This window comes from Phoxinus phoxinus (assembly GCF_949152265.1).
Source record: "Phoxinus phoxinus genome assembly, chromosome: 1".
NCBI classification, from domain to species: Eukaryota; Metazoa; Chordata; class Actinopteri; order Cypriniformes; family Leuciscidae; genus Phoxinus; species Phoxinus phoxinus.
The window spans coordinates 42,092,226-42,118,722 of NC_136876.1; the positions used below are offsets into that span (position 1 = coordinate 42,092,226).

Sequence of the window (26,497 nt, forward strand, 5' to 3'; positions counted from 1 at the left end):
ACAGTTCCACTTCCCTCCCGCAGCTTTTCCTTTTGGCCTTCTTTGATTCTCAGAGTTTGAATTGGAAAACGCAGGTTTGTTAGGTTCATGTTGCACAACTACCATTGTGAGGGGTTTTTTCTTGTCCTTCTTTTCCTCAAGCTCATCTTCAGCGTGTATTGCGTGCTGCAGTGCTGAAGCCAAACGTCCGTTCTTCCATTCCACATAACTTGATTTTGTCCCTCGCTTAACTTCGGGTCTCAGTCCTTTCAGAAAGTAGCCCATCAAATGACTCTCCCACGTGCTAGCTTTCGTTCCCCTGTCCTCTGGCTCTGTTAAACCGCTGTGTTTTGCAAATGTTTCAAAAAGTCTGTAATAATAGTTGCTTACCAGCTCATCTTTCCCCTGGGTGCAGCACGTGATTTTTTCGGTGTCCACACGCGCAGGAAAAGCTGTGCTGATGGCGTTGGTGAAATTTTCCACTTCTTTCTTATACGGAGCGTTGCTTACATGGTCCCAGTCTACGTGTATCCGTCTCAGGTTTGTGTTCGCCAGATTACCGGCCACCTTGCCCCAGTTCGGAGCGCCCATTTTCACAGCGAGCAGCCGTCTCAGTTCTTGTGTGGTCGGGCTGAATTCCCGGCACATTGATAACAGTTCATTTGCAAATCTTTCGCCAGCGTCCTGCGGGTTTGGTAAATGCACCATAACATCCTTCATATCAGACATTGTCCAGGCTCTGAAAACCAGCATTGGCCCGTCCGAGCCAGCAACTTCGACCATTGGAGCCGTTACATTACTTTTGGCGCTGTAAAACTGACCTTTTCTTGATCTTGTCAGTATTTGTCCACTTTGTCCCGGTCTTTCATTATTCGGAGTGTCTGGACCTGTTTCATACCCCTCTCCGAAAACTTCCTGCTCTGTGTTCTCTTCTTCGCCGCTTGTTCCGGCCAGTGCTGAAAAGTCTGCCTCCCCCTGCTGTACTGGAGGTGTGGGTAGTTGTGCTCGAAGCTGTGCTGTTAGTTTTTCTGCCACTCGCTCTGCAGCTTCCGCCCCCGCTCGCGCTGCTCTTGCATCTGTCTCTGCCTGCGCGGCTCTTTGAGCTGTTAATGCAATTTGTGCTCTTGCTTCAACGAGTTGTTCTTCTTGGGCTGCCATTCGTTGTGCGATTTGTGCTCTGTTCTGTTCCAGTTCTTGCGTTGGTCTTAGGAATGGTGGAGAGCGGTCCAGATCGAGATCCAGCTTAAGGGCCGTCAGTTCTGCCACTGGATAGTGATTGTTATATGCCGGCGGCGGAGCCGTTGCAACCTCGGTCACATGTGGAAAGACACATACATTCGGTTCATTAGTAGTATTCTGTTCCATTGGAACTGTTTTCACACACATAACATCTTTCACTTCATTCATATCATTACATGCCAGTTCTTTCTGTATTTGCTTTCGTTCTCGTCTTTCAGCTTCTTCTAACCAACACTTTATAGTTTGTTCACATTCTTTACACACATGTCGAACACACACACATCCATTCTGTTTTTCATTGTTCCCTTCTATTGATTCTTTTACCACATTAAGTCTAATCTTACTTAAAGTCCCCGCCTCAGGGAAATCGTGATATTTGATCAACTTTTGTATGTCTACCATACATTTACCCCCGTAATTATTTCTCATTTGACAGAAAATAGGCGTGTAAAAATGATCTAGCCTACTGTTAGATGACCCCATCTTTGGCTGAATCTCCTCTCTTGGATTTTTACTTTTGACGCGCCTCTTACTAATCTGCCGAACGTCTTCAACAGACCTGATCTTTTAACCCAAAATCAGACAGGTTTTACACTCAAAAAAATAAATTGTTGAATGAACATGATTTAATCGTATCACCCATTATGCATCTAAGCAAGATTTGAATATTTTATTTGAACACAATATTGATTTGTAAATTGAACATGATTTTTATATGTCAATGCAACTTCTTTGCAACTAATTGAATCAACATGTTTGTATTGTGTTAGACTAATCAAATGTATTCTCATTCACTCAAAGCACAGGAAAGCAGAATCACCAAAGGAGAAAATCTAATTTTTAAGTCACCATTATGGAGATCAGTGTGTGTTTTAGTTGGCCTCTTCACCCTTAAATTATTAACTTTAAGTTTTGTTTGGCTGCTGTACATAAGTTATAACAGCCAGATGAACAAATATGAACGGTGATCTGATGATGTTGATTGTGTATTAATATAACCATTATTTCACAATCATTTAACCTGAATCATTGAACTCATATAGAGTCCAATTTATGATTTAGGTTTATTTTATTAATTTTAGCTGCATAATATGTTTACACTTTTCAATGAAATTAAACGATCAAATCAATAAAAAAAATTAAAAAAATATACGCATTTCTTTTTTAGGCACACACAGACATCAAGATTTAACGTATGAATCTCAGCAATGGTGAGAAACAGATCACCTCTGATCATAAGCTCATTATTTATTCATGCAGCAATGCATGATGGGAGCTATGAATGAGTTTTGATTGGTGCAACACAGAATGCACTGCAACATGCTTTATAAATGTCACCATTGTTGAGATTCATACACTGATTATTGATGTCTGTGTGTGCCTAAAAAAGAAATGTGTATATATATATTTATTTTTATTGATTTGATAGTTTTAATTTCATTGAAAAGGCTAAACCTATTATGCAACTAAAATTAATAAATTAAACCTAACTCATAAATTGGACTCTATATGAGTTCAGTGATTCAGGTTAAATGATTGTGAAATAATGGTTATGTTAATACACAACCAACACCATCAGATCACCGTTCCTATTTGTTCATCTGGCTGTTATAACTCATGTACAGCAGCCAAACAAAACTTAGTTAATAATTTAAGGGTGAAGAGCCCAACTAAAACACACACTGATCTCCATAATGGTTACTTCAAAATTTGATTTTCTCCTTTGGTGATTCTGCTTTCCTGTGCTTTGAGTGAATGAGAATACATTTGATTAGTCTAACACGATACAAACATGTTGATTCAATTAGTTGCAAAGAAGTTGCATTGACATATTACAATCATGTTCAATTTACAAACCAATATTGTGTTCAAATAAAATATTCAAATCTTGCTTAGATGCATAATGGGTGATACGATTAAATCATGTTCATTCAACAATTTATTTTTTTGAGTGTAGCAAATATGCTCTGTATTCAGTTGTGACTCTTCCGTTCACTTACTTAATCAGCTGTGGCTCTTCCGTCCACCTACAAGCTAGTTTTCAGAAAATTGACCTGACTTCCTCATGTCAATTTTTCCGCTTAAAAACTCTGCTCGCACCAAAGAGACAGTTTCAGCCAATATGGTTCACCCACAGTCAGCCTATATCAATTCTACACCCAACAATAAAAGTCAAATAGAATAAAAATAAAACAATTTGCCGTTTCTTACCCGGAGATGCTTAATAAAAGGCATAGCTTTTATACAGTTTACTCCTCCTCCCCAGTTTCCGTAACTTTCCGTACTGATAAACCCAGATCTAGCTGGTTTGAGTTGGCTTCTACCCCCCTTAGGCAGGTCAAATTATTCTTTGTCCCCGGGAAGTCAAAAAGCTTCCATTTATGACTTAATTACCCTCCTGTTCCCCTCCTGATGAGGGTATGGGGCTTCACTTTATTACTGAATGACCCCTGTATTCTCCTGGCTAAAACCTTTCTCGGGCCCAGGTGTTACAATCTCCCCCTGCCCATCTGTTTTATTGTGTTTGTTCTTTCCTGTCTTCCGTCAGCTGTTAAGACACTCAGAGAAATACATGATTTGATGAGATCAACAGTAGTAAAAACAAATGAAACATAGAAATACAAATTAAACATAGAAATACTGAATTTTCCCAAAACAACACAAATCCAAATCGTTTACAATGGGCCTTTTTAACAGCCGCCCCCAGATTTCTAAAGAATAAAGAAATCTGCCCATTATTAAAAGGTCAAAGTCCAATTTTAGTCTGGAATCCCAGGCAGCTGTATAACCTTAGCCACAGGTCGCACATAAAACTTGTCCTTAATTCTCACTTCAACAGTCCTGACTTTACCATCCACCCCAGGGAATACTTGCGAGATCTGACCAGTGGGCCACAAGGCCCTGGGAAATTGATGGTCCACAATCATAACTGTAGTTCCAACCTTGATTTCAGGTGACTCTGATTGCCACTTGCTACGAGTCTGAAGACCAGGCAAATAGAACTTGATAAACCGCTTCCAAAATTGATCTGCTAGGACTTGGCTGTGACGCCAACGACGTTGACTCAATAGTTCACTTTGAGGGTATATCACTTGAGGAAGGGACGAATCAGGCCGACCCATAAGCAATGAATTAGGAGTAATAGAAATTGGATCAGAGGCATTAGAGGAGGTATACCCAAGGGGTTTAGAATTTAATATCCCTTCGATCTCAACGAGTGTAGTGAGAAGAGTTTCCTCGGGTATAGGCTGAGTTCCCAGAGTGACTTGTAGAGCTTGTTTCAGGGAACGAATCTCCCGTTCCCAACACCCACCAAAATGTGGGGCATGAGGTGGGTTGAAACGGAAGATAATCTGCTGACCGGCAAGCTGTTCCTTAAAGGGTTAGTTCACCCAAAAATGAAAATAATGTCATTAATGACTCACCCTCATGTCGTTCTAAGCCCGTAAGACCTCCGTTCATCTTCGGAACACAGTTTAAAATATTTTAGATTTAGTCCGAGAGCATTCTGTCCCTCCATTGAAACTGTATATACAGTCTACTGGCCATGTCCATAAAGGTAATAAAAAGATCATCAAAGTAGTCCATGTGACATCAGTGGGTTAGTTAGAATTTTTTGAAGCATCGAAAATACTTTTTGGTCCAAAAATAACACAAAATAAGACTTTATTCAGCATTGTATTCTCTCCCTTGTCTGTTGTCAATCCTTCACAGTTACGCTGATGGCGTAAGACGCTGATGACGTGTATTTCTGGTGCGCCCGAGCTTCGTTTACAGTCTGAGGGAAACGCACGCTGTAAAAGTGTCTCATCCGCGACATGCACATTTACGCACCATTAAAAAAATGATATCCACGCAAACAATGTAGAATAGCTTGAATATAGCGTGCGTCTCCCTCAGACTGTAAACGAAGCTCGGGCGCACCAGATAACACGTCATCAGCGTCTTCCGTCAGCAGCGTCACTGCGGAGTCGTGAACGCAGATTCACAACAGACCCGGGAGAGAATACAATGCGGAATAAAGTCTTATTTTGTTTTATTTTTGGACCAAAAAGTATTTTCGATGCTTCAAAAAATTCTAACTAACCCACTGATGTCACATGGACTACTTTGATGATCTTTTTATTACCTTTATGGACATGGCCAGTAGACTGTATATACAGTTTCAATGGAGGGACAGAAAGCTCTCGGACTAAATCTAAAATATCTTAAACTGTGTTCCGAAGATGAACGGAGGTCTTACGGGCTTAGAACGACATGAGGGTGAGTCATTAATGACGTTATTTTCATTTTTGGGTGAACTAACCCTTTAAGCTCGGGAACTAGTTTGTCAAATGCCTGTTGTAACTCCCTTTCCCCTCCTTTAAAATTTGTACCTTGATCACATAAAACTTCCAAAGGCTTCCCACGTCGGGATACAAATCGCCTGAGGGCCATAAGGAAGGAGTCTGTATCAAGTCTTGGAAGGAGGTCGATGTACACCGCACGAGTCGTCATGCACTTGAACAGAATACCCCAGCGCTTCTCATTTATTTGTCCAATTTTAACTATATATGGCCTGAAACAGTCAATACCAGTAGAATGAAAGGCGGGTTTGAAGAGACGTAGTCTGGCTGGAGGCAGATCTGCCATTCTGGGTATCTGTGGGTTTTTACGAAACTTCTGACACACTAGACAATCTTTGCGCTGGTACCGTCGGATTGCTTCCCTACCCCGAAGGATCCAGTATTTTCTACGCATTTCTGCCAGTACTCTCTCAGGTCCTGGGTGAAGCAGCTTTGTATCATAGTCCTTAATGAGAAGGGTAGTGACAGGATGATGGGAATCAAGCACAATAGGATGCATCAACCCAGGCTCAATCTCTTCACAGCGGCGAAGACGACCTCCTACCCTAAGGAGGTGACTTACACAGTCAAGATCAGGAGCCAGGCTAAGAAGCCGGCTGTTGCTATTCAGTTGTTCCCCTGCTGTAAGTTGTGCCATATCAGAGGGAAAACTGTCCCATTGGGCTTGCTGAAGGATAGCTATCTCCGCTTGTTGAAAGTCTTTAGCAGATAGATTCGTCCCATTTTTCTTGAGAGATTGTGTAGTGGCTGTCAGTAATTCTTGAAAAGTCAGAAATTTCCTTGGATCGGGCATGGACAAACAATGTGCAGTATGTGCAGTCAGACCACAGAATGTAGAGTTTCTTAGTTCTTCACTGTCAACAAGAGAGGATGGGGGTGTAACCGGCCACTGATCAGATGAGAGACTAAGGAATGGGGGCCCTGTATTCCAACGACTTTGTGGCCCTAGTTCTGCCAGCCTTTTCCCTCGGGTGATATCATCTGCCGGGTTCCTATCCGAAGGCACATAGCACCATTCACAGTGGCTGGTAAGGTCCTGAATCTCTGTCACCCTTGTACCAACGAAAACCTTGAATCGACAGGATTCGGATCTAATCCAGGTCAAAACCGTGGTGGCATCAGTCCAAATGAAAACTTGTCGAATAGGCAAAGTCAATTCCTTCTGAAGAGTCTTGGCCACTTGCGCACCTGTCAGGGCCGCACATAGTTCTAGACGAGGGATTGACAGCCGTTTCTTTGGAGCCACTCTGGATCTGGCCACTATGAATGTGATCTCCACTTCTCCCTGCCGGTCTTCTGTTCGAAGATATGCGACCGACCCATAAGCTGACTCAGACGCATCACAGAAGATATGGATATCTCGCTGGCTGGAAAGATCATCCTTTGGTGCAGTACAGTAGCATCTGGGTAGGACTATCTTTTGCAAGTCACTGAGTTCCTCTGTCCATCTGTTCCATGCATTCACCAAATCTTCAGGTAACTTGGGATCATCCCAATCTCTTCTTTTATCCCATAATCGCTGCACAATCATCTTGGCACGTGTGGTGTACGGGATGATGTAGCCAAGAGGATCATATTGACTGGCGAGCACTTTATATATATTGCGCATAGTAACTTCCTGGCATTTTACAGCACAGAGCTTATAAGACAAAGTATCATTCTGACAGTTCCACTGCAATCCAAGCACTGATTCACAATTTGAGGCATTACCCTTGGCAATCAATTGCTCAGCACTACCCGATCTGGATGCCGCTGGTAAGTGACTGATGGTGGAAGGCGCATTACTGGCCCATTGCCTGAGTTCGAATCCTCCCTCTGCTAAGTTACTTTGCAACTGGTCCACCATGAGCCTTGCTTCATCTACAGAAGGCAGACTTTGCAGGTAATTGTCAACATAAAATGCCTTTAGTACAGCATCCTGTAACTTTCCACCTGGCTGACAACTTTCCAAAATATGCTTCTGTAAGGCAAAGACGGCGCAACATGGGCTACTAGTGGTCCCAAAGGGGAGAACTTGCCATTCATAGACTCTGGGCTGCACTGCTCTTTCTTGCTCTCTCCATAAGAAACGGAGAAGGGGCCGATCTTCAGCAAGGAGTCTTATCTGGTGGAACATTCCTTTAATGTCGCTACTGATGGCGATAGAATGTTCTCTAAATCTTAGTAGCACCGCCAGTAAGGAGGAAGTCAGTGTAGGTCCTGGATGCAATAGTTCATTGAGGTTGTTTCCTTGAAACCTGAATGAACAGTTGAAGACCACTCGATGTTTCCCGTTATGTTCAACCATATGGTGTGGGACAGTGTTGGTCAAGTTACTTGGAAATAGTAATTAGTTACTGATTACTGATTACTTCTCCAAGAAAGTAATCCAGTTACTTTACTGATTACTTATTTTCAAAAGTAATTAGTTACTTTACTAGTTACTTTAAAAACATGATGCACGACCTGAAAATGCTATAAAAGCAGACCTTTCAGCCTAATTATATTCTTTCTGCATATTCCATCATCTAAAATTGATTCAAATTAAACATTCTCTTTTTTAAAACTTGTTTAATTAGTTTCAATATTTTAACTTTATGCACATTGCATCAACCAAAAATTTAATTAAATGCAACAGTCTCAGACTTGAAGAAAAATGTTGAACATTTAACCAATTTCTGCTGAGTCCACCATATTTTAACGAAATACACAAAGTCCTTCTTCTGTTAACTTATATTTCTGCATATTCCAGCATATAAAATGCAAATATTTTTTTGTAAAATCCTCTATTCGATTAGATTCAAATAAAATACAGCAATAAACTAATTAAAATGAAAGTCTCTCATGACTGTATTCCAAATTATTAACAGTTACGTCTTTTAACATTAAAGAGCAGATTCGTTTTGTTTTTGTAAATCGTCAGACATGTTTTTACCATTTCATGGAGTTTTCCTTTGTAGAAAGCCTTTCTTTAAAGTGAATTTCGTTTTGTATAAATTGTATGTTAATTTTAATAAATATTGCATCAACCAATTGCATGTATTTAATAAATAAAAAGCAAATATAGCAGACAATATAATAACCGTGCATTGAGGCGGTAGCGCGCCGCGTTCACTTGCATTGCATTGTTAAAAGCCTTTCTTTAAAGTGAATTTCGTTTTGTATAAATTCAATTATTTTTGTATCTTATTTTAATAAATGTTTCATCAACCATTTGCATGTATTTAACAAATACAAGGCAAATATAGCAGACAATAACCGTGACATGGAGCCGACGCGCCGCGTTCACTTTCACTTTCATTGTTAACTAGAGCGCGCACCTCATAAATGAATGAAACTCAGCGTAGGCCTATGTCTCATGATACATTAGCATTAAATATCTTTGCTGCATCCTTTCTAGAACAGACAAGGGCTTTCTCGCGGCTCGCATCAGCGTTTACGGATGATGAGTTTTGTGATGCGGTTGCGGATTAAATAAATAATACCCCATTCGCGCAGCTCTATCGATAACAACATTGAACACTATAGGCTACACAAATAGTATTTTTTTTTTTTATTTAGGCGATTAATTTTCCATAGTGACATAGGAGGTGCCGGATCCAATAAAAAGGTTCCGTATCCAAGGTCGGGCGTGTTCCAGCTCAAATTAAGCCACGACTCACGAGACAGTCTAACGAAACAACATCACAGTAACGCAGTAACGCTGCCTCCTTACGGGAAAGTAACAGTAATCTAATTACTGTTTTTGCAATTGTAATCCCTTACTTTACTCGTTACTTGAAAAAAGTAATGGGATTACAGTAACGCGTTACTTCTAACGCGTTACTGCCCATCACTGGTGTGGGATATACCAACTTACTGGAGTGTCTTCTGCTCCTGACTGTAGTTCAACAATGTAACCTGCTTCCTCCAGTCGTTTAATCTCAGCCTGGTAGATAGCTGCTTGCTCCGGAGACGTACCGAGACGACGCTCTAGGCTTCTTAGATGAGGGTAGCATATCGCTGAATCCCATCGACTTCAACTCTGACAGTTTTTTGTTCCAGTAGTTTTAATGACTGCTGGTCTTGTACTGATCTAGTACTCATCTTCTCATCCCTCCAAGGAAGGACATCCATCTGCCAGAGTCTTTCAACTTGTTCATGCAGAGTAACAGAAGGTGACAAACTTGTGAACAGACATTGTTGCTCTGTGAGGCGATGATGTAGAGCCTGAACTGGTCCTTGCAAAGTCCACCCCAGGAGAGTTCTAATCACTGCTGGTCCTCCTGGTGGGCCCAAACGAACTGGTTCTACTGGAGTAATTAGATGAGGGTAGTCCGATCCAATGAGCAAAACTGGATGACCAGCTTTAATCTCTTGGAGGGGCAGTCCTTTAAGGTGACGGTACCTTTCCGTAAAGCCTTAACAGGATGACAGTGCACTCCCAGCCCCAGCTCTGGCGCAGTGAAAGCTCCGCTAATTGGATATACCTTGTCTGGCTGACAGGCTGGTGAAAGGTTGAATGATACAGCCGCCACATGCAGGACCTTTAACTCTTGTCTGACTGTGCGCAGGGGTAAGTCCTCCGGCTTACCTCTCAATTTCAGCTGGCTAGCCGCAGTGTGCAGTAAAATGCTCCTTTCGGAGCCATCATCAAGAATGGCGTAAGCTTTCATGGATCGATCTCCATTTCTCAGAATGACTTTACATATTTTCAACAGTACCTTCCGACTTCCTGGGGGCTTGTCAATGAATAACACATCCTTGGCGGCCTCACCCCTGATAGGGTTAGCAGATGGGTCCTCTCCATCTACGGTTTTCTCCCTACTCCGTGCATTAACTTCATGAAGAACAAGTAAGTGACGCCCATTACATGCTTTACAGCGCATCTTAAGATTACACTCTGCTGATCTATGGCCCCGTCCACAGCGCCAACATCTCTTGTTGCCCTTAATCCAATTTTGCCTCTGAAATTATGAGAGTTGAGAGAAATTGTCGCAGTTATTCAAAGAGTGTTTGTTATTATCACAGTAAGGGCAATAAAGGTTTGCCAGGGTGGTCTTAACTGTGACAAATGATGGAGGTGCTGAAGGGTATTTTTCAGTGCCGAGCAGAACTTCTGTCCCTTTGTGGAATGATTTTACCTTCCTTGGTGGTTCCCAAGATGACCTGAATGAGTACCCTCTACCAGAGTGGCTTGCATATCTTGTGGAATCTTCTTGCACTTGGATTTCATATTCTAACCAGTCTGAGAAGTCAAGGAGGGTAGGAATCTTTATACCTAATGGATAGATGAATCTTCTGAAACTGCTCTGCAGATCATGTGGCAATTTAGTCAGAAGTCTGGACCAAGCGGCAACCTCCCCGTCTCTCTCTTGAAACCAACACGGAAGTGAATTAAACGGCAATTCATCGACTGGCCGCTTGAGGCTGGCTGCAGAAGGGAGTCAAATCTGTATCTCCCGCATGTTAAAATGCCCAACTTTACAGCAGAAAAAAACATGTTTACAGCCTGGTTCTCTCTGTGGCTTTGGTCTATACAGTTAATTTTTCCCTTCATAACAACTGTGAGGGGGGTGCATTTTTTTATAACTCACCTGTTTAGTTGATTAATATTTAAAGTTCTGCAAAATTAAGGGTGTGTCCACTTTTGAGTGACAGGTGGATTCCCGCTGATGTAAATGCTAGCCGGTTAGCCGTCACTTCACCTCAGCAAATTCCAGCTGCTGAACTTGCCATCTCTGCCGTGTTTGTGCTTTTTTTCGGGATTATTTCATATAATTTAATACTCCCATTACCTCGCCCATGGCTTTTGGATTCCGCCGCTGTCGTTGAGTGTCGTTCGAGAGAAAAACCAGAGCTGTATTCCAGTGGTTTTCCTCGGTGAACATGCACTAACGTTAATGGATGTCTGACAATTTCGTTGCTTTTTGGAGTTTTCAGATTTAAAAACGTCTATAGATATAAGGCTACACTCGTTCTGCGGTGCCGTTGCTCTAGAACAGATTATAACATGCTTATGTACCGTCAGATGAAATCCTGCAGGTGTCTGTGTTTCTCCGTCCATGCAATAAATGCACATCCTTGAATGAGCGCGGATTTCTAGCGCATTTACTTGAACTTCATAGGTAATATATCTATGTTTTGACCCATTTGAGAATTGAGATGCGGGCAAAATCAGAATTTAAAATGGACTGAATAATAAAGCTCTCTACGAACTTGACGAGCGATGCCGCGCTGATGGACCATAGATAGACTGTAATAAAAGAGTGACTGACATGTATGCACATAATCACGGTCACACACACTCTTAGAGTAATATTGTAAAGTTACTGCATAATACATTTTCAACTAGCAGAATAGCTGTACAGAATCACGATACACAGTCTGACTTGTAGCTATGTCTTTTAATTATTATAATATTTTGAAGGGCAAAAACAGGACCTTTTAATTGGCATTCTGATTTTAATCATCAACTGTCACTTTAGCGCGAGCCCCTGTGCAGTCGCAGACTTGGTACTGTGTGAGTAGCATATAGCATTAGCTCCCAAGCCTGAGCTAACTCCATAACGTTGCGCTAGGTGGGCGTGGTTTCAGATAGCCAGGCTCCTCAGCTCCGCCTCTTTGCCCATATTCTGTTATCCGGGAGTGACGAGCGGTGACGCGAGGCCAAGATGGCGACGGCCGGCTCCGCCCACTTTAGGCTTCAAAAATGCTCTTCAGAAACCTATGGGTGACGTCACGGACACTACGTCCATATTTTTTTACAGTCTATGGTCTGGACACATGAGATCCACATTTCAATTCTACTTTTCCAGGCTTACCTAATTGTCGCAACATTCCCACCAAGGATCTCACCCTCAGAGCATACATTCGGAAGGTTTTGCTATCTCCAGTGTTGATGCTTGGTCCCTCCATCAATTCCACTATGCGCTGCAACGCCATCTGATGTGGCTGGCCATACTACTTATTGAGGGCACCCATGGTTTTGGAGTAAGGATGTCTTGAACTGCTGTAAGATTCAGCAATTAGCTGAGCTTCTTCAAGCTTGAGATGTTCTAGCAGAATATGGAATTTGAAGCGCTCTGTGGAATCGATTGGCAGAATGTTTTCCAAAGCAATCTTAAGCCGTGCAAACTCTCTAGGGTTTGGATGAATCAGGTCAGGAAAGGTAGGAGTAGGTCCACGATATACTCTTTCAACCGATGAACTTGGAGAGTGGTGATGCCTTCTACCCCTTGATGATAGCTCGTACCGTGGCCTGAATGAAGCTTGTGGAGAGGGAGATCGGACATGACTTGTTCGAACCATGTTGACTTCAGGTCTTCCATCTTGACCTCTATTAATCTGTCTGTCAACTGGTGGGCTGGTGTTAGCCTTTTGGTGCCTGGATGAGCGCAGGTGTAGGTTTCTCATGCCATCATCAACAGAAGAGGAATAGCTTTCTTGACTGCTTGAATCCTCTGAGCTTTCCGAACTTTCCGTTGTTCTACTATATTGCAATGCTTCATGAGATGCCTGGGCATGTTTTACATTTGATACCTGCTCAATTCCTCTTGGCCTTCGTGGGGCTGGTACTGGGTTAGGGCGGTCTCGGGTCTTTGACCGACCAGATACAGGAAGTGGAGATAATATCTCAGGAAGTTGCGACTGCTGATTTTTCCAACTTAGCAATTGTTTCACCTCATCTCCTAATTGAGACATCTGTGACGTAAACTTACTGTTGGCCTGCTTAAGATCATCTCTCTCCTCATTCAGCTGCTGAACCGTGGCAATCAGGTCTCGGTGGAGTTTCCTTAAATCAGCATTTTCCTCCCGCAGGGCATCCATTTGCTGGTCCCACTGATCCGTTATATACCACTGTTGCGGAAGATGATAATCACTTTGATGTGCTGTTGCCTGTGGGGTGTCCATCCTGACATCCTCGTCGACAGAGGCAGCACAAGAAGATTTATGAGAATAGTTAGGTGGTGATAAGGATCTATGTAGGTTATACCCAGTCAAATCATAATCCTGCAAACGTGCTGGGAAAGATGACTGTCTTCTGGGCCGCACAACAGGGACTTCAGCTGAAATCTGCTTCTCCATAACTGTGGAAAACTCTGGCTCCGGCTCGAAGGACCATAATAAAAACTGTTGAAAATCAATCAGTTTGCAGTTGCCAGTGGGGGACTAGTTCACCACAGATGTCCGGTTAGAGACATGAAGAAGCAGCATGAAAGTTCTTTGTAGCTTTATTTTCTCCACAATAATCCCATACAGCTTCAATCAAGGTTTAGCACGTAAGTGCAAATGATCACATTTGTAGTTCCATGAGTATGTGTGGTCTAAAACAAAACATACAAGATAATAATCAATATAACAGAAACACAATTCAATAACAAGATAAATACATACAATATGATGAACCATAAGCAACATCATGTGAATACATGAACGCAAATCAAATCACTACTTCTGTGTGAAGTATCCTTAAACAAGGAATATAAAATAAATACAATCAAACAGTTAACAGAAGTTAAATACATAAACCAACTTACTTTCTTAGAACATACGCACACATCAAATGGCAAGAAAGCATCAAGTCCGTTTACTACATTCACTCAATGCAGAGCCATTTAATATCAAGGCTAATCAATGCCACCTGCTGGAGATGGGCGGAGCCTAGTGTCTTTCCATTGCTGCTTTGACAGCGTGCTCTGCCATTGGCTGATTGCTAGAACAAGTCTCACAGACACAAATCCAAATACATTTACAATGGGCCTTTTTAACAGTATTGTTACCTTTTTATAGTGCTTACACCTGATTGGTGTGTCCACAATTAAGCACCAGTGTGTGTGCACATCTGGTGGCTGTGTTTAACCAATTGGTTCATGGGTGTGTTCATTTGAAAGCCTTTGAAATTGCAAGGAAATGACATGATACATTTCTGTGTCAAATGCATGCAAGTGTGTTTAGTGTTTTGCAAATCACTGTTTAATGTTTTGCAAAAAGTGTGAAGCTGACAATATGCTTACAGTTGTGCAAATCTAGGCCGGTGCTTTGCTCCTTGAGTGTAAGGTTTTGCTAATTATGGGAAAGTTTTCATTTGAGTGTGTAAGCAATTGAAAAAAACTGTAATCGGACTGTATGATTTACTTAAAGGGATACCGATTAGCATTAAGCTTTGTATCAGTAGAAAAGCTGTAGTATTTTCGAATTACCATGCTTCCCTGCCTCATGACCCCCTGAGACGAGAGATTTATGTATTTTTTGTCTAGAATAAATCTTCCTATGGCACAAAAATCGTAATTTTGCGTCATCTGAGTGTTTTTGGCCTAAAAACTAAAACCAGTAGAAGGAGCTGTTCCGCATGTTTTCAACCCGCCCATAGAGGGTGGGATCTCACTCACAGAGTGTACAAACTGTGTCGGCCATCTTTTTAAAAAAAGCTAAGCTAACAGGCTTTTGCTCTGTGGAGAAAGCCAAGTAGTAGGGGTGACCATACGTCCTCTTTTTCCCGGACATGTCCGGCCGGGATTGCCCGGGCTCTTCCTCCCGACCGCCAACAGGTCTCGGGAAAGCAAATGAACACACCCATGAACCAATTGGTTAAACACAGCCACCAGATGTACACACACACACTGGTGCTTAATTGTAAACTCGCCCGGTGGTCAGGAGGAAGAGCCCGGGCAGACTCGTCTCGGAGTTGCGAAAAAATGGCGTCTTTTCAGTTTCGAGTCAACTAGTAGCCTATTCGTATCAATTCTTTCGATACTGGCCTCTGTAACCGGTAGGCGTGGCCTCGTAGGGCAGCGAAGTGCACTCTGGGAGTTGTTGTCTTTCATCCACATGAGTCAAAAATAAATTTTCTGGCTTTTCTCAGTCTAGAAGGTACCAACTTCTAAAATAATTTCACATTTCTACTACATACATGACCCAATTTAAATACACATTCATCAGCGCTGAAGTAGGCCTATCCCTTTAAAAGAACAGGCTCAATAGAGTAAATTGTTTGGGAATCATGATCCCAGCCTGTGTTCCCCTGGTCTTGTGTGGACTTTTATGTTATTTCCTGATCTGCACCATGTTTTGTAGTCCTTTTCATTTTTTCCTGTTGATTTGTTCCTAAGTGTGTCTAGTTTTCCAATTACTCCCTGTGTATTTAAACCCAGTGTTTCTTATTCATTGTCTTGTGTTGTCCTTTGTTGGTTGTTTCTTTGAGGTTCTCATGTCTGAGCCCTGGCTTTCTTGTGTTCATTTTTGTTGTTATTGCAGATTTTCTGAATTGCTAAAACACATTTCTTGAAATCATCACCAACTTTCTCAAAACCAAATCTTCAAACTTCATACAGAGAGCATCTGACTCTTCTGGCAAAATCAAACAATTACCTCAAAACCATTTTATCTGTGCTCAAAATCAAATTATACATTCAAATAATACACACAGAATCCATAGCACGCAGTTATAGAAAAAAAAGTATATTCTAACAGTATATTCTTTTTATGTAAAAAAATAGTAATCACAATTTACAAGGTGAGTAAATTGTATACTGTATGCACTGCAAGTATTATATTGTACTGAATATTGTATACTTGACTTTACGTAATACATGCTTGCTAATTTAAGAATAACTGGATAAATAACTACCTAAACCCTAAAGGTACAATTTGGAATATCATCTCTGAGTTATTTTTTTTTATAAATTGGGGGATTTATAATTTTTTTGAGGTGTTATTTTGATTAAGGTTTCGATAAAACTTTCTTCTTTTCATAGACATTTTTTATTTTTATTTTATTTTTTATGGATGCTCATTTTCAAGCATAACTTTTCTCCACACAAATGATTTGGAACACCAAATATATTATGTTTAAAAATAAATCTTTATTTTACAGAAACTGGTTCACTAACGGTATAATTTTGGTCAGACTAATGAATAATGGACATCTCTTTAATTACTGTGAATTCCTTAATCATTATAAGATCCCTTGGATCCCAAAGAGTTTGCAGTAATATTTGATGCCATTCCTACTGGCCTTATTCAACTTTTATCAGCGAATACATCTTCTGAGTTTATCCCATTAATCATTTAAGTATTAATGGTGTGAAAATTATAACAACAATGACGTCACACGCATACCCTCTATAGTCTATTTTGCTGTCTAAAACGTACGCTTCAAATTATTATTCACATTTGTAAATATGTAATAACGAAAAGACAAGGCGATGTAGCTGTGGAAAATAATCATAAAGAATACCAGTCAGTCATTCTCCCCTCGCCATGTTTAAAGTTTATGGCCGGCCAAACTCGGGAATTTGGGTAGCATAATTATCCGGGAACTTCCCTTCAGATGGCGTTCAAGAGCAATTTTTAACTAGGAAATGTACGATAATTCAGAGCACGTAAGGCAGCATTAAGGATGTTTCCTGGCTATCCATAAAGTTGGATTTACAATAGCTCTGAACATCATATCACATTTTGACTTATCTTAATTTTATATATTTAAATGTTGTAACATCAGTCACTATATTGTAGTTTATGATTAAGAAAAAGTAAACTTAACCATTAAAAGGTAACCTGATTTTCACTGAAATATTTGACTCTATATCCTCTAATCCTCACTCACGAAGGTTATGACGTAGCTGTCTTGAATCCCATTCTAGTGTATGATGTTAAGTCCTTTTCATTTTTTGTGCAAATCTTTTTTAAGGGAAAAAAACGAGTTGCCTAACATCTCAACTTTTCCCCACATTATTCTTCACACTCCAGTCCAGTGGGTGGCGGTAAAGCACATACATGTGTTTACAAACCACCATTAAACCTCAGAGGAAAAAGGATAGTTTTCAGCATGTAATCTGTTGTTTTGTTGAGGTACTTTTAGTTATTAAAGAGATATAATGTTTAAACCAGCTCAATAAATGCCTGTAATATTACCATCCTCATAGGCTTGACTAAGTTTTGAAGCAAGCAGGAATATCTGGAGGAGTATCAACTGAACTGAGATCTGCTGCTGTGAAGATGGTGTTTGTTAAAGGGGTCATGACATGAGAAACCAAATTTGCCTTGATCTTTTGGTATATAAGAGGTCTTTGTACCATTTAAACGTCCTGCAAGTTTCATAGCTTAAGACGTCCTCCCCATTATAAACGAATCATTTATTTAATCAAGCTCTAAATACAGCTCGTTCTGGATCCATGGTAAGAAGTGACGTCACGGTACGAAGTGACGTACCAGCGTTTGCATAATGACCGCCTCCAGCAGAAGACAGTTACGCTTTAAGCGCAAGGCAACTACGCTCATTTCATATCGTTGTCGCGCCCGCGCGCCTCACAAGTGTTCAGTCGACGGACAGCGAGTGGGTCTGTGTACAGGGAAATTACGATGCCGCAGATGTGCTGTTCCTGGCTGTGGACAAACAACATCTGTGAATACGCTGAGAAAGATCCAGTCGTCAGGGAAAAATGGATGCACTTTATTTTTTGCGGACGTCTCAGTCACGACAGTGTTAGTTTAAGCATTTGTTCTGTACATGTGAAGGATGACTGTTTTGAGCTTTGCCAGAAAACTGTTGCTCAAAGATAAGTCCGTGCCGACTATTCTGGGCTCAACATCGACGACGCAAACTGTAAGTAATGTATTTAAAACTTTAAACTACTTTTTAAATACGCTGAAAGATCCAGTCGTCAGGGAAAAATGGATGCACTTTATTTTTTGCGGACGTCCCAGTCACGGCAGTGTTAGTTTAAGCGTTTGTTCTATACATTTAAGGATGACTGTTTTGAGGAAAAAATCCCAATATGATGCTTGGCTTTGCCAGAAAATTGTTGCTCAATGATAAGTCTGTGCCGACTATTCTGAGCCTCAACAAAGACGACGCAAACTTACTTTTTACCATGGCTAATATAAACACATTTGTATAAGAGAATCTTGAAAATATGTCGCCTTTCTAGTAAGCCTACATGTGATTAGTTAAATAATGTTTAACTGTTAGCAAATTAAGCTAACTTATAGGATAATTATGCAACAATAATCCGTTTTCAAGTGTCTCGGGTTAAATTTTTTTTATTAATTCAAAATAGTTTCACTTTCCATGTGGACACGAGCTGATCCAGTCTTCGTTGTTGTGGTGATGGTTCATTTTCCTCTGATTCCGGCTCAAACATAATAAGGTTTTATCATTGCAAGAGCCATCGCTTCGCATGCATCACCCGCTAATAAACAGTTACGCCGAATCCGCAAACGTTCTGGCTGGGGGCGTTAATAATTGATGCATAGGCACTGACGTTAGCCAATCATAACAGTGGGCGTTAACACTGAACTCTTAAAGAGGAAACACCCCCAAAACAGACTGTTTGAATCAGAGGATGAGAAACAGGGTGGGAAAAGGTCATAAATCACTACATTTTAAAAGTTTTTTGTAAAAAAAACTATAGTAATACTATAATTGCACCTAAGGGAACATAATAATGAAATAAAAAAACCATGTCATGACCCCTTTAAAGAGGAGAGTGAGGAGGACATGAGTGAACCAGAACCCTGGAGAATAAAACAAGAGGAACAAGGAGGTTGGTGTCTTTACATACATTAGCTTAATCTCAAAAATGTTTGTTCATAAAGGTTTACCTGTTATACAAAAGTCTTCCTGCGGGTTTCCACCTAAATAAAAGCCCAAAGTTTTAACGGATAAAAGTGGATTAATTGTGAAAATTATTAATAGACAGTTTTTGTATTAATATTTGTATTAAAATTAAAGTGTATTATTAGCCTTTAGATATATATATAAAAAAAAGCACACACATACATATATATATATATATATATATATATATATATATATATATATATATATATATATATATATATATATATATATATATATATATATATATATATATATACATACATACATACATACATACATACACACATACATATTATTATTATAATTTTTTTTTTTTTACTTAAATGCAATTGTAAAATTATGAAATAGCAACAGTAGGCTACCGGTCAAAAGTTTGAAAATATTAAAACATTTTATGTATTGGAAAGAAGTCTCTAATTTGATCAAAAATACAGGAAAAACAGTATTATTTTGAAATATAACAATTTAAAATATATATGGTTTACTATTTTAATATACTTTAAAATATAGGCTAGTTTATTTCTGTGATGCAAAGCTGCATTTTCATCAGTAATTGCTCCAGTCTTCAGTTGTACATGATCCTTCTGAAATCATTCTAATATGATTTATTATCAATGTTGAAAACAGTTGTGCTGCTTAAAGGAGTAGTTCAATTTAAAATGAAAATTGGCCCATGATTTACTCGCCCTCAAGTCATCCTAGGTGAATGTGACTTTCTTCTTTCCGACGAATACAATCAGTGTTATATTAAAACAATATCTTGGCTCTTCCAAGCTTTATAATGGCAGTGAATTGCAACCAACAGTTATAAGCTCAAAAAAGTAAATACATCCATCATAAATGAACTTCACACGGCTGCAGGGGGTTAATAAAGGCCTTCTGAAGCAAAGCAATGAGTTTGTGTAAGAAAAATATTCATATTTAACACGTTACAATTACAAAGTAAAAGTCTAGCTTCCTCCTAACCCAGGAAGAATATTGTGTAGTCCCCACCAGCCGTTTTTTGTAGTCCTTAAACAAAAAATATATATTTAAAAGCAAATATCTTTCTTTGCTTTGAACTTTAAGCCTTGTAACTTTGCAGATGTTGTTTATGCTCAAACAGCAACATTACACACTAACTAAAGTTAGAAAAGTGAAATCATAATCAACCACCCCTTTAAGTTTATTCCATGCACTGTGAAGTGCTTCATCAGATTTATCGTGTTGCTGGTCTTGGCAGCGATTATCTTGTCTAAAATATCGCATCGCGCGCTGCTGGCATTGTGTCTGGTGGAATGTAGCTACATTTGATCTTTTCCACATCTTTTCCATCAATGGGGGTTGGGACGCTTACACACTACAGCCTCACGTTTGAGCCATGTTCATTTAAAAAAACCAATGGCAGAAATGTTTAATCTATTAGTCCGAAAAATTGTCAGATAGTAACTAAGAGTAGAAGGAAACAAATTAAAAAACATTCTGCAAGGGATGGCTGAAATCTCTCAAAATTAACTCGGCCTTCATCAGAGTCGTGACTTTATACAAATTATTCAGATTATTAGGGATGGCCCGATACCGATACCAGTATCGGGTATCGGCCCGATACTGAGCTCATGTACTCATACTCGTACTCGTAAAAACGCCCCGATACCAACAACCGATACCAAGCAGCGTGTGTACAGTGTTTGTGTCCAGACAAAGAAGCACTGACAACAGAAAGTATAATGAGGATAAAAAAAAGAAAGGCTGTCTATGAAGTAAATGTATCATATTAGTGAAATATTAAACAAAATATAGTAACGCCTATATAGCTGTGGTGCCCGAGCTGATAAGAGAAAAACGCGCAGTGGATTGAGCGCGCCGCGGCACCGAAGCGCGAGCTGGTCGAGCGCATCAGACGTCAGTGGAAAGTTTGTAGTTCAGTCGGATATCAACTTCTGTTGAATGCTCTGGATTGCTGATCGTTCACTCGGCACGTATATTTGGATTAAAACTAAATCGTATATGTAAGTAAAACATGAACTGTTACCTTATTTATGTTTAACGACATTATTACAGGACATTTGCAGGTCAAGTTACATGAACTTCAAACATCCAAAGCGCGCGCCCCGAAAACCATCGCCTCAGACAGCGCGCGAACACTGAGTGGAATTCTTTTACTATTGCGCTTGTACGGATGAATTCAAACAAAACTATGTAAAAACGCCCGTCTTGGCGAGTATCCTAGTAAACAAAGTATATTATATGTCAAGTGAACGTAGACAGTATAATTCAAATGGGTTCCGTGCGTTCGGTCTTAAAGGGGCAGCAGTTGAATTAATCTGCTGCTGTGTTTTAATGTTAACCAGACAAAGGATTAACTCTTGACTAAATAGGCTACCTTTTTTTGTAACTTCACAAAAAGATCCATCTATATTTAATTTATACAGTAATGAATATGCAGTGCATTAAATATATTTGATGAACAAATTAAGTTTACATTTAATAAACAAATATGATTTGACATTCTTTTGGTTTCTCTACCAATACATTTAAACATGACAAATGCATGAATTAAATTAATTGAAAATAAAAATACAGGTATCGGTTACCGTATCGGTATCGGCGAGTACCAAAAATGAAAGTATCGGTATCGGACTCGGCCCTGGAAAAAGTGGTATCGGGCCATCCCTACAGATTATTCATAGTGGTGCCAACAATCTTACCACACACTTTCACAATCCCCTCGAATCTATTTCTGTTTTTAAGATTAAGTGACCCATACCAGCACACAAATGAAAAAGTAACAAAAGATTAAAGGTGCAGAGTGTGATTTTTAGCGGCATCTAGTGGTGAGGTTACGAATTGCAGCCAACAGAAGTTATGGTGGCCGTCAGGAAAAGATGTCGTCGTCTGAGACAGCAGAGAGTAGCCAGTTCAGCAATGAGCTTTCTTTCTTTACAAAGGTAAATTAAGAAATGTTTACTTTATTATTCATTAAAACAATATGTTATTGCGAATATTATTGTTACCTGTTCATCATTGTGTCAGTGTTTTATTCGCTGACTTTAGCTAGCTTCTTTGCACTAAGAACAACATAGTGACGAAACGCGTTTGTCCGTTTAGGGCTACCGTAGAAACATGTCGGCACATTTCAATGCAAAGTAACCCGTGGTGTGTGTAGATAGAAAAGCCTCATTCTAAGGTAATAAAAACATAGCGGTTCATTATGTAAGGTCTTTAGACACCACTGAAAACATACTTATGTATATGATTTAGCATTTCTGTCAAGAGATCCTCCTAAATATTACACAATGCACCTTTAAATAAAACAAGAATAAAACATTTTCAAAAGTGCTATCCACATTAAAACCACAAAGCTTCCGTTAAAAATATACATACGCTGGTGGACAGCATCCACATGAGCCTCAAAAGTCAACTTTTCATCTATCACAACATGGTATTTAAATGTATGTATAACCTCAACAGCATGATGTAGCAGAATAGTACCACAACCAACTAACCTGTTAGTCCAGCGAATGCTCAATATGAATCATTTATTAATTCTAATAAATGTTCATGTCCAGGGTAAGGGAAATAACTTTCTATGACAAAATAAATGTACAATGGCAGTACTACTTAGAGCATGTAGCGAAAATCTGCATGATTAGGGTCTCCAGTTATGAGCATGAACCACAAACAACTTTACGTGACATGAACAAGACTTTATTATCTAATCTAACATACACAGTACACACACATACACGGGGGTGGGAATCTCTAGGCATCTCTAGGGCTGCGATGATAAAACATTTATCGATGCATCTTTTTTTCTATACAGATTAATTTTTTTTTCTCATTGTGTGACTACTTGGTACTACTTTTAAAGCAAAGTATTTGTAATGATCCATAATGAATTTACTTCCAATATATTTAATTAATTAAACAAATGGAAGTGATTGGCAATAAATTAGTTTTCTCACTGGATCTCCCAGCGCTATGTAATAACAGTGTCGCGTGATTGAGATCGCCCCGTGAGTAAACCTGTTCTGATCGCGCTGCGCTAAACGTCCCGCGCATCTCAGCTCAAACGAATAGCATGCTAGCGTTTCACCTTTCGTTTCGTTTGCCGTTTGATGTTTCTCGTATGTAACTGAAGTTGCAGCTCTTATCAATTGGACAACATGGTGGTCGCACGTACTTGCATAAAGTGTGGCTCTTGTCCAGGTCCCTTTTCCCTTCAACTTCATAGAAGACAAAGTTTCGCCAGACTTTAATGCAGAGGGTGCTGGGTGGATTTCGTGCATGCCACAGACTGTCCAGGCGCCTTTTGCGCTCCGTCAACATTACATTATCAATTAACATTTAGAAAATCGATTTTAGACATTTGTGATTCGATTCAGAATCGTCCACGTCTGCACCCCGATGCATCTAAGAATCGTTTTCTTTTTTCCACACCCATACACATACATGCATACAGTTTAGCAGAATACAGGAAAGCATGAATTTATAGTATTGTTTGAAATTCAGCAGATCAACAGCCTTGAGCGAACCATCAGTTTTTAGTTCTAACACACCCTTCTTTAAAAGGGAGGGATACTCAATGGGATAGCCTACTCAATGTATCAAATAATGAGACTAAGTTTGGTACTTGCATGATTTGCCCATTTGAATAAAACTGTCCTGCTGCAATTTGTTGAGGCTCCAGTTGATCTTTGCTGAATGTAAAAACAAGGCTGCACCCTGGCACAAACTTAGGGGTCCTTCGAAGACTTCTAGCACAGCATCATCTTCACATCAGAATTTCACAGAATCCTCATGATCTTGTGATCAGTAATCATTAAAGTTTGAAGATGTCACATCCTCAACTGAACAACTGAGTAGGAAAAGGGTACATTACCAATATCTAATAATTCTATCATAACAAGGCATGCATAGAACAGTATACCATACAAAATATACTATATACAACATAAATAATCATACACAGAATATCATTAGAGACTTCTTTCAAAAACATTAAAAATAGTAATGTTTCCAAACTTTTGGACGGTACTGTGTATGTATATGTGTGTTCAGGTGATTGGGACACGTTTTGCCCGTGAGATGAATTGGAAAAAGTGTCCAATCAACCTGAATTCACCCAATGTATATGTGTGTTTACATTTATATCACTGTACTTTGTGTTATATTACCCTAGTAAAAATACAGCTGTTAGTAAGTGATGGTAAATTTGACATATCTGTATTTTTTTTATCTCTCTTGAAAGGCAATAGTGGCTTTTTCTTTTTCTTTTTTACATTTAGCCTACCCTGCTATAGTTTACTTTGACTCAGAACTGTGAAAAGCTTTCTTTTTTGTTTGTGTATCTCTGTTTAGTGGGTGTTTTAGTGTGAATAGCACATTCACTTTAATCATTTTATGGTTCATTTTAAGGGAGAATTTACACGACGCCATTTTCAAATAAAATGGAAACATTTTCATGCATTTTTGCTGTTCATTTACATGACAACCTCAATTTGGGGGCCTGAAAATGCAAACCCATGAAAATGGTGACGTCACGCGTTTGAGTATTACGTGTTCAGTCTATAGGAGCGTAGTGACATCGCCAACTACTGGCCTGGAATAAATAATACAACTTTTTTTAGTCGTTTTCATGGATCCATGTGAACGGGGATTCATTGTGACAATATTGTCGTCTACGTGATACTTTGCAAAAATGCCAATACGTTTCTGTTTTTAGTACGGCGTTGTCGTGTAAACATACCCTAAATTCCATTTATTTTCCAATTGTTCAGATTGATTTTCATCATTTTAATGTTTTCATTTTAGGTCTGATGAAAGTAAAAGAGGAAAGACGAGATCTGACCGAAGTGGAGGAGAAACATCAGGATCAGAAAGCTCATTATGTCAACACTGGAGAAAAGCCATTGAGTTCCTCCAAAACTGAAAACGATGGCTCACAAAGCAGCATTCAAATTACAGAAGTCAAAAAGCCTTTCACCTGCTCTCAGTGTGGAAATACTTACAAACATAAAAGAAGCCTCATGAAACACATGTTAATTCATTCTGGAGTAAAACGGTCTTTCACCTGCTCTCAGTGTGGAAATACTTTTGCATGTAATGAAAACCTTAAGAATCACATGTTAATTCATGCTGGAATAAAACCTTTCAGCTGCTCTCAGTGTGGAAACTCTTTCAAACATAAACGAAGCTTGAATAATCACATGATAATTCATAGTGAGGAAACGCCTTTCACCTGCTCTCAGTGTGGAAACACTTTCACGCGTAAAGGAAGCCTGAAGAGTCACATGACAATTCATACTGGACAAAAGCCTTTCACCTGCTCTCAGTGTGGAAACACTTTCAAATATAAAAGAAGCCTTACAAGTCACATGATAATTCATGCTGGAATAAAGCCTTTCAGCTGCTCCCAGTGTGGAGACCGTTTCACATGGAAAGCAAGCCTGAATAATCACATGAGAATTCACACTGGAATAAAGCCTTTCGTCTGCTCCCAGTGTGGCAAGAGTTTTAAATATAAAGGAAACCTTAATGATCATTTAGTAACTCACACTTCAGGAAAGCCTTTCACTTGCCCTCAGTGTGGAAAGTCTTTCACACGTAAAGTAAACTTTAAGAGACACATGTTAATTCATGTTGGAATAAAGCCTTTCACCTGCTCCCAGTGTGGCAAGAGTTTCTCCTCTAAACAGGGCTTTAATAGTCACATGAGAAATCACGCTGAAGAGATGCCTTACACATCATCTGTGTGAGAAGAGATTTACTCACTCTGCAGTAAGGCAACTTAAAGGTGCAGTACGTGATTTTTGAGGAGCGCTGCTGAAAGTGGATCGGACTGACGAGCGCAACACACTTTTAGCCAATCAGCAATAGAGGGACGAGTGCATTTGTTTGGGCTGATTTCAGATATCAACGGTGTTGCTCAGAAATTACTTGCTTACTTTTTAACTGTGATCATTGCAGGAATTTTTTTTTGCTTTGGCATCATTACTGAAGAAACACCAGGAAGTTCATAAAAATGAAAAGACTCAAGTCTGTCCTGTTGGTGGAAGGAGATTTCTAAGGGGTAAAAAGGCACCAGAAAATACATGAGCGTGAAAAACACTTGCGAGTGTTTTAGTAGAGTGTAAAAGCTTTAACACATCGGAGTCCTTGAGACCCACAGAATCCATAAGGGAGAGAAACGGTACAAGTGTTCATATTGTGGGAAGAATTTAACCCAGTGTGGAAATAAAAATAAAAAAAATAAACATGAAAGACTATAAAACAGTTTTCATTACCATATGTTTAGTTTGTCCAGCTGTTCTGCTAAGGTCCGTCTTCTTCATGTTATCCTTTTGAGTTTGGAGTTCATATTGAGTAACCT

The 26,497-nt window shown here is 39.6% G+C and overlaps 1 protein-coding gene and 1 long non-coding RNA gene across 2 annotated transcripts in view; one reads left to right on the forward strand and one right to left on the reverse strand.

Annotated features, from left to right (window-relative positions):
• Positions 1-26,497, reverse strand: part of LOC306996046 — a 404,126-nt gene that overhangs the window by 195,418 nt on the left and 182,211 nt on the right. The gene's annotated exons all lie outside the window — the stretch shown is intronic.
• Positions 19,007-26,473, forward strand: LOC307005759 (uncharacterized protein). The gene is made up of 2 exons (XM_079626211.1): positions 19,007-19,069; positions 24,940-26,473. Exons 1-2 carry the CDS (start codon positions 19,024-19,026, stop codon positions 25,881-25,883), a joined length of 990 nt encoding a protein of 329 aa, XP_079482337.1. The 5' UTR covers positions 19,007-19,023; the 3' UTR covers positions 25,884-26,473.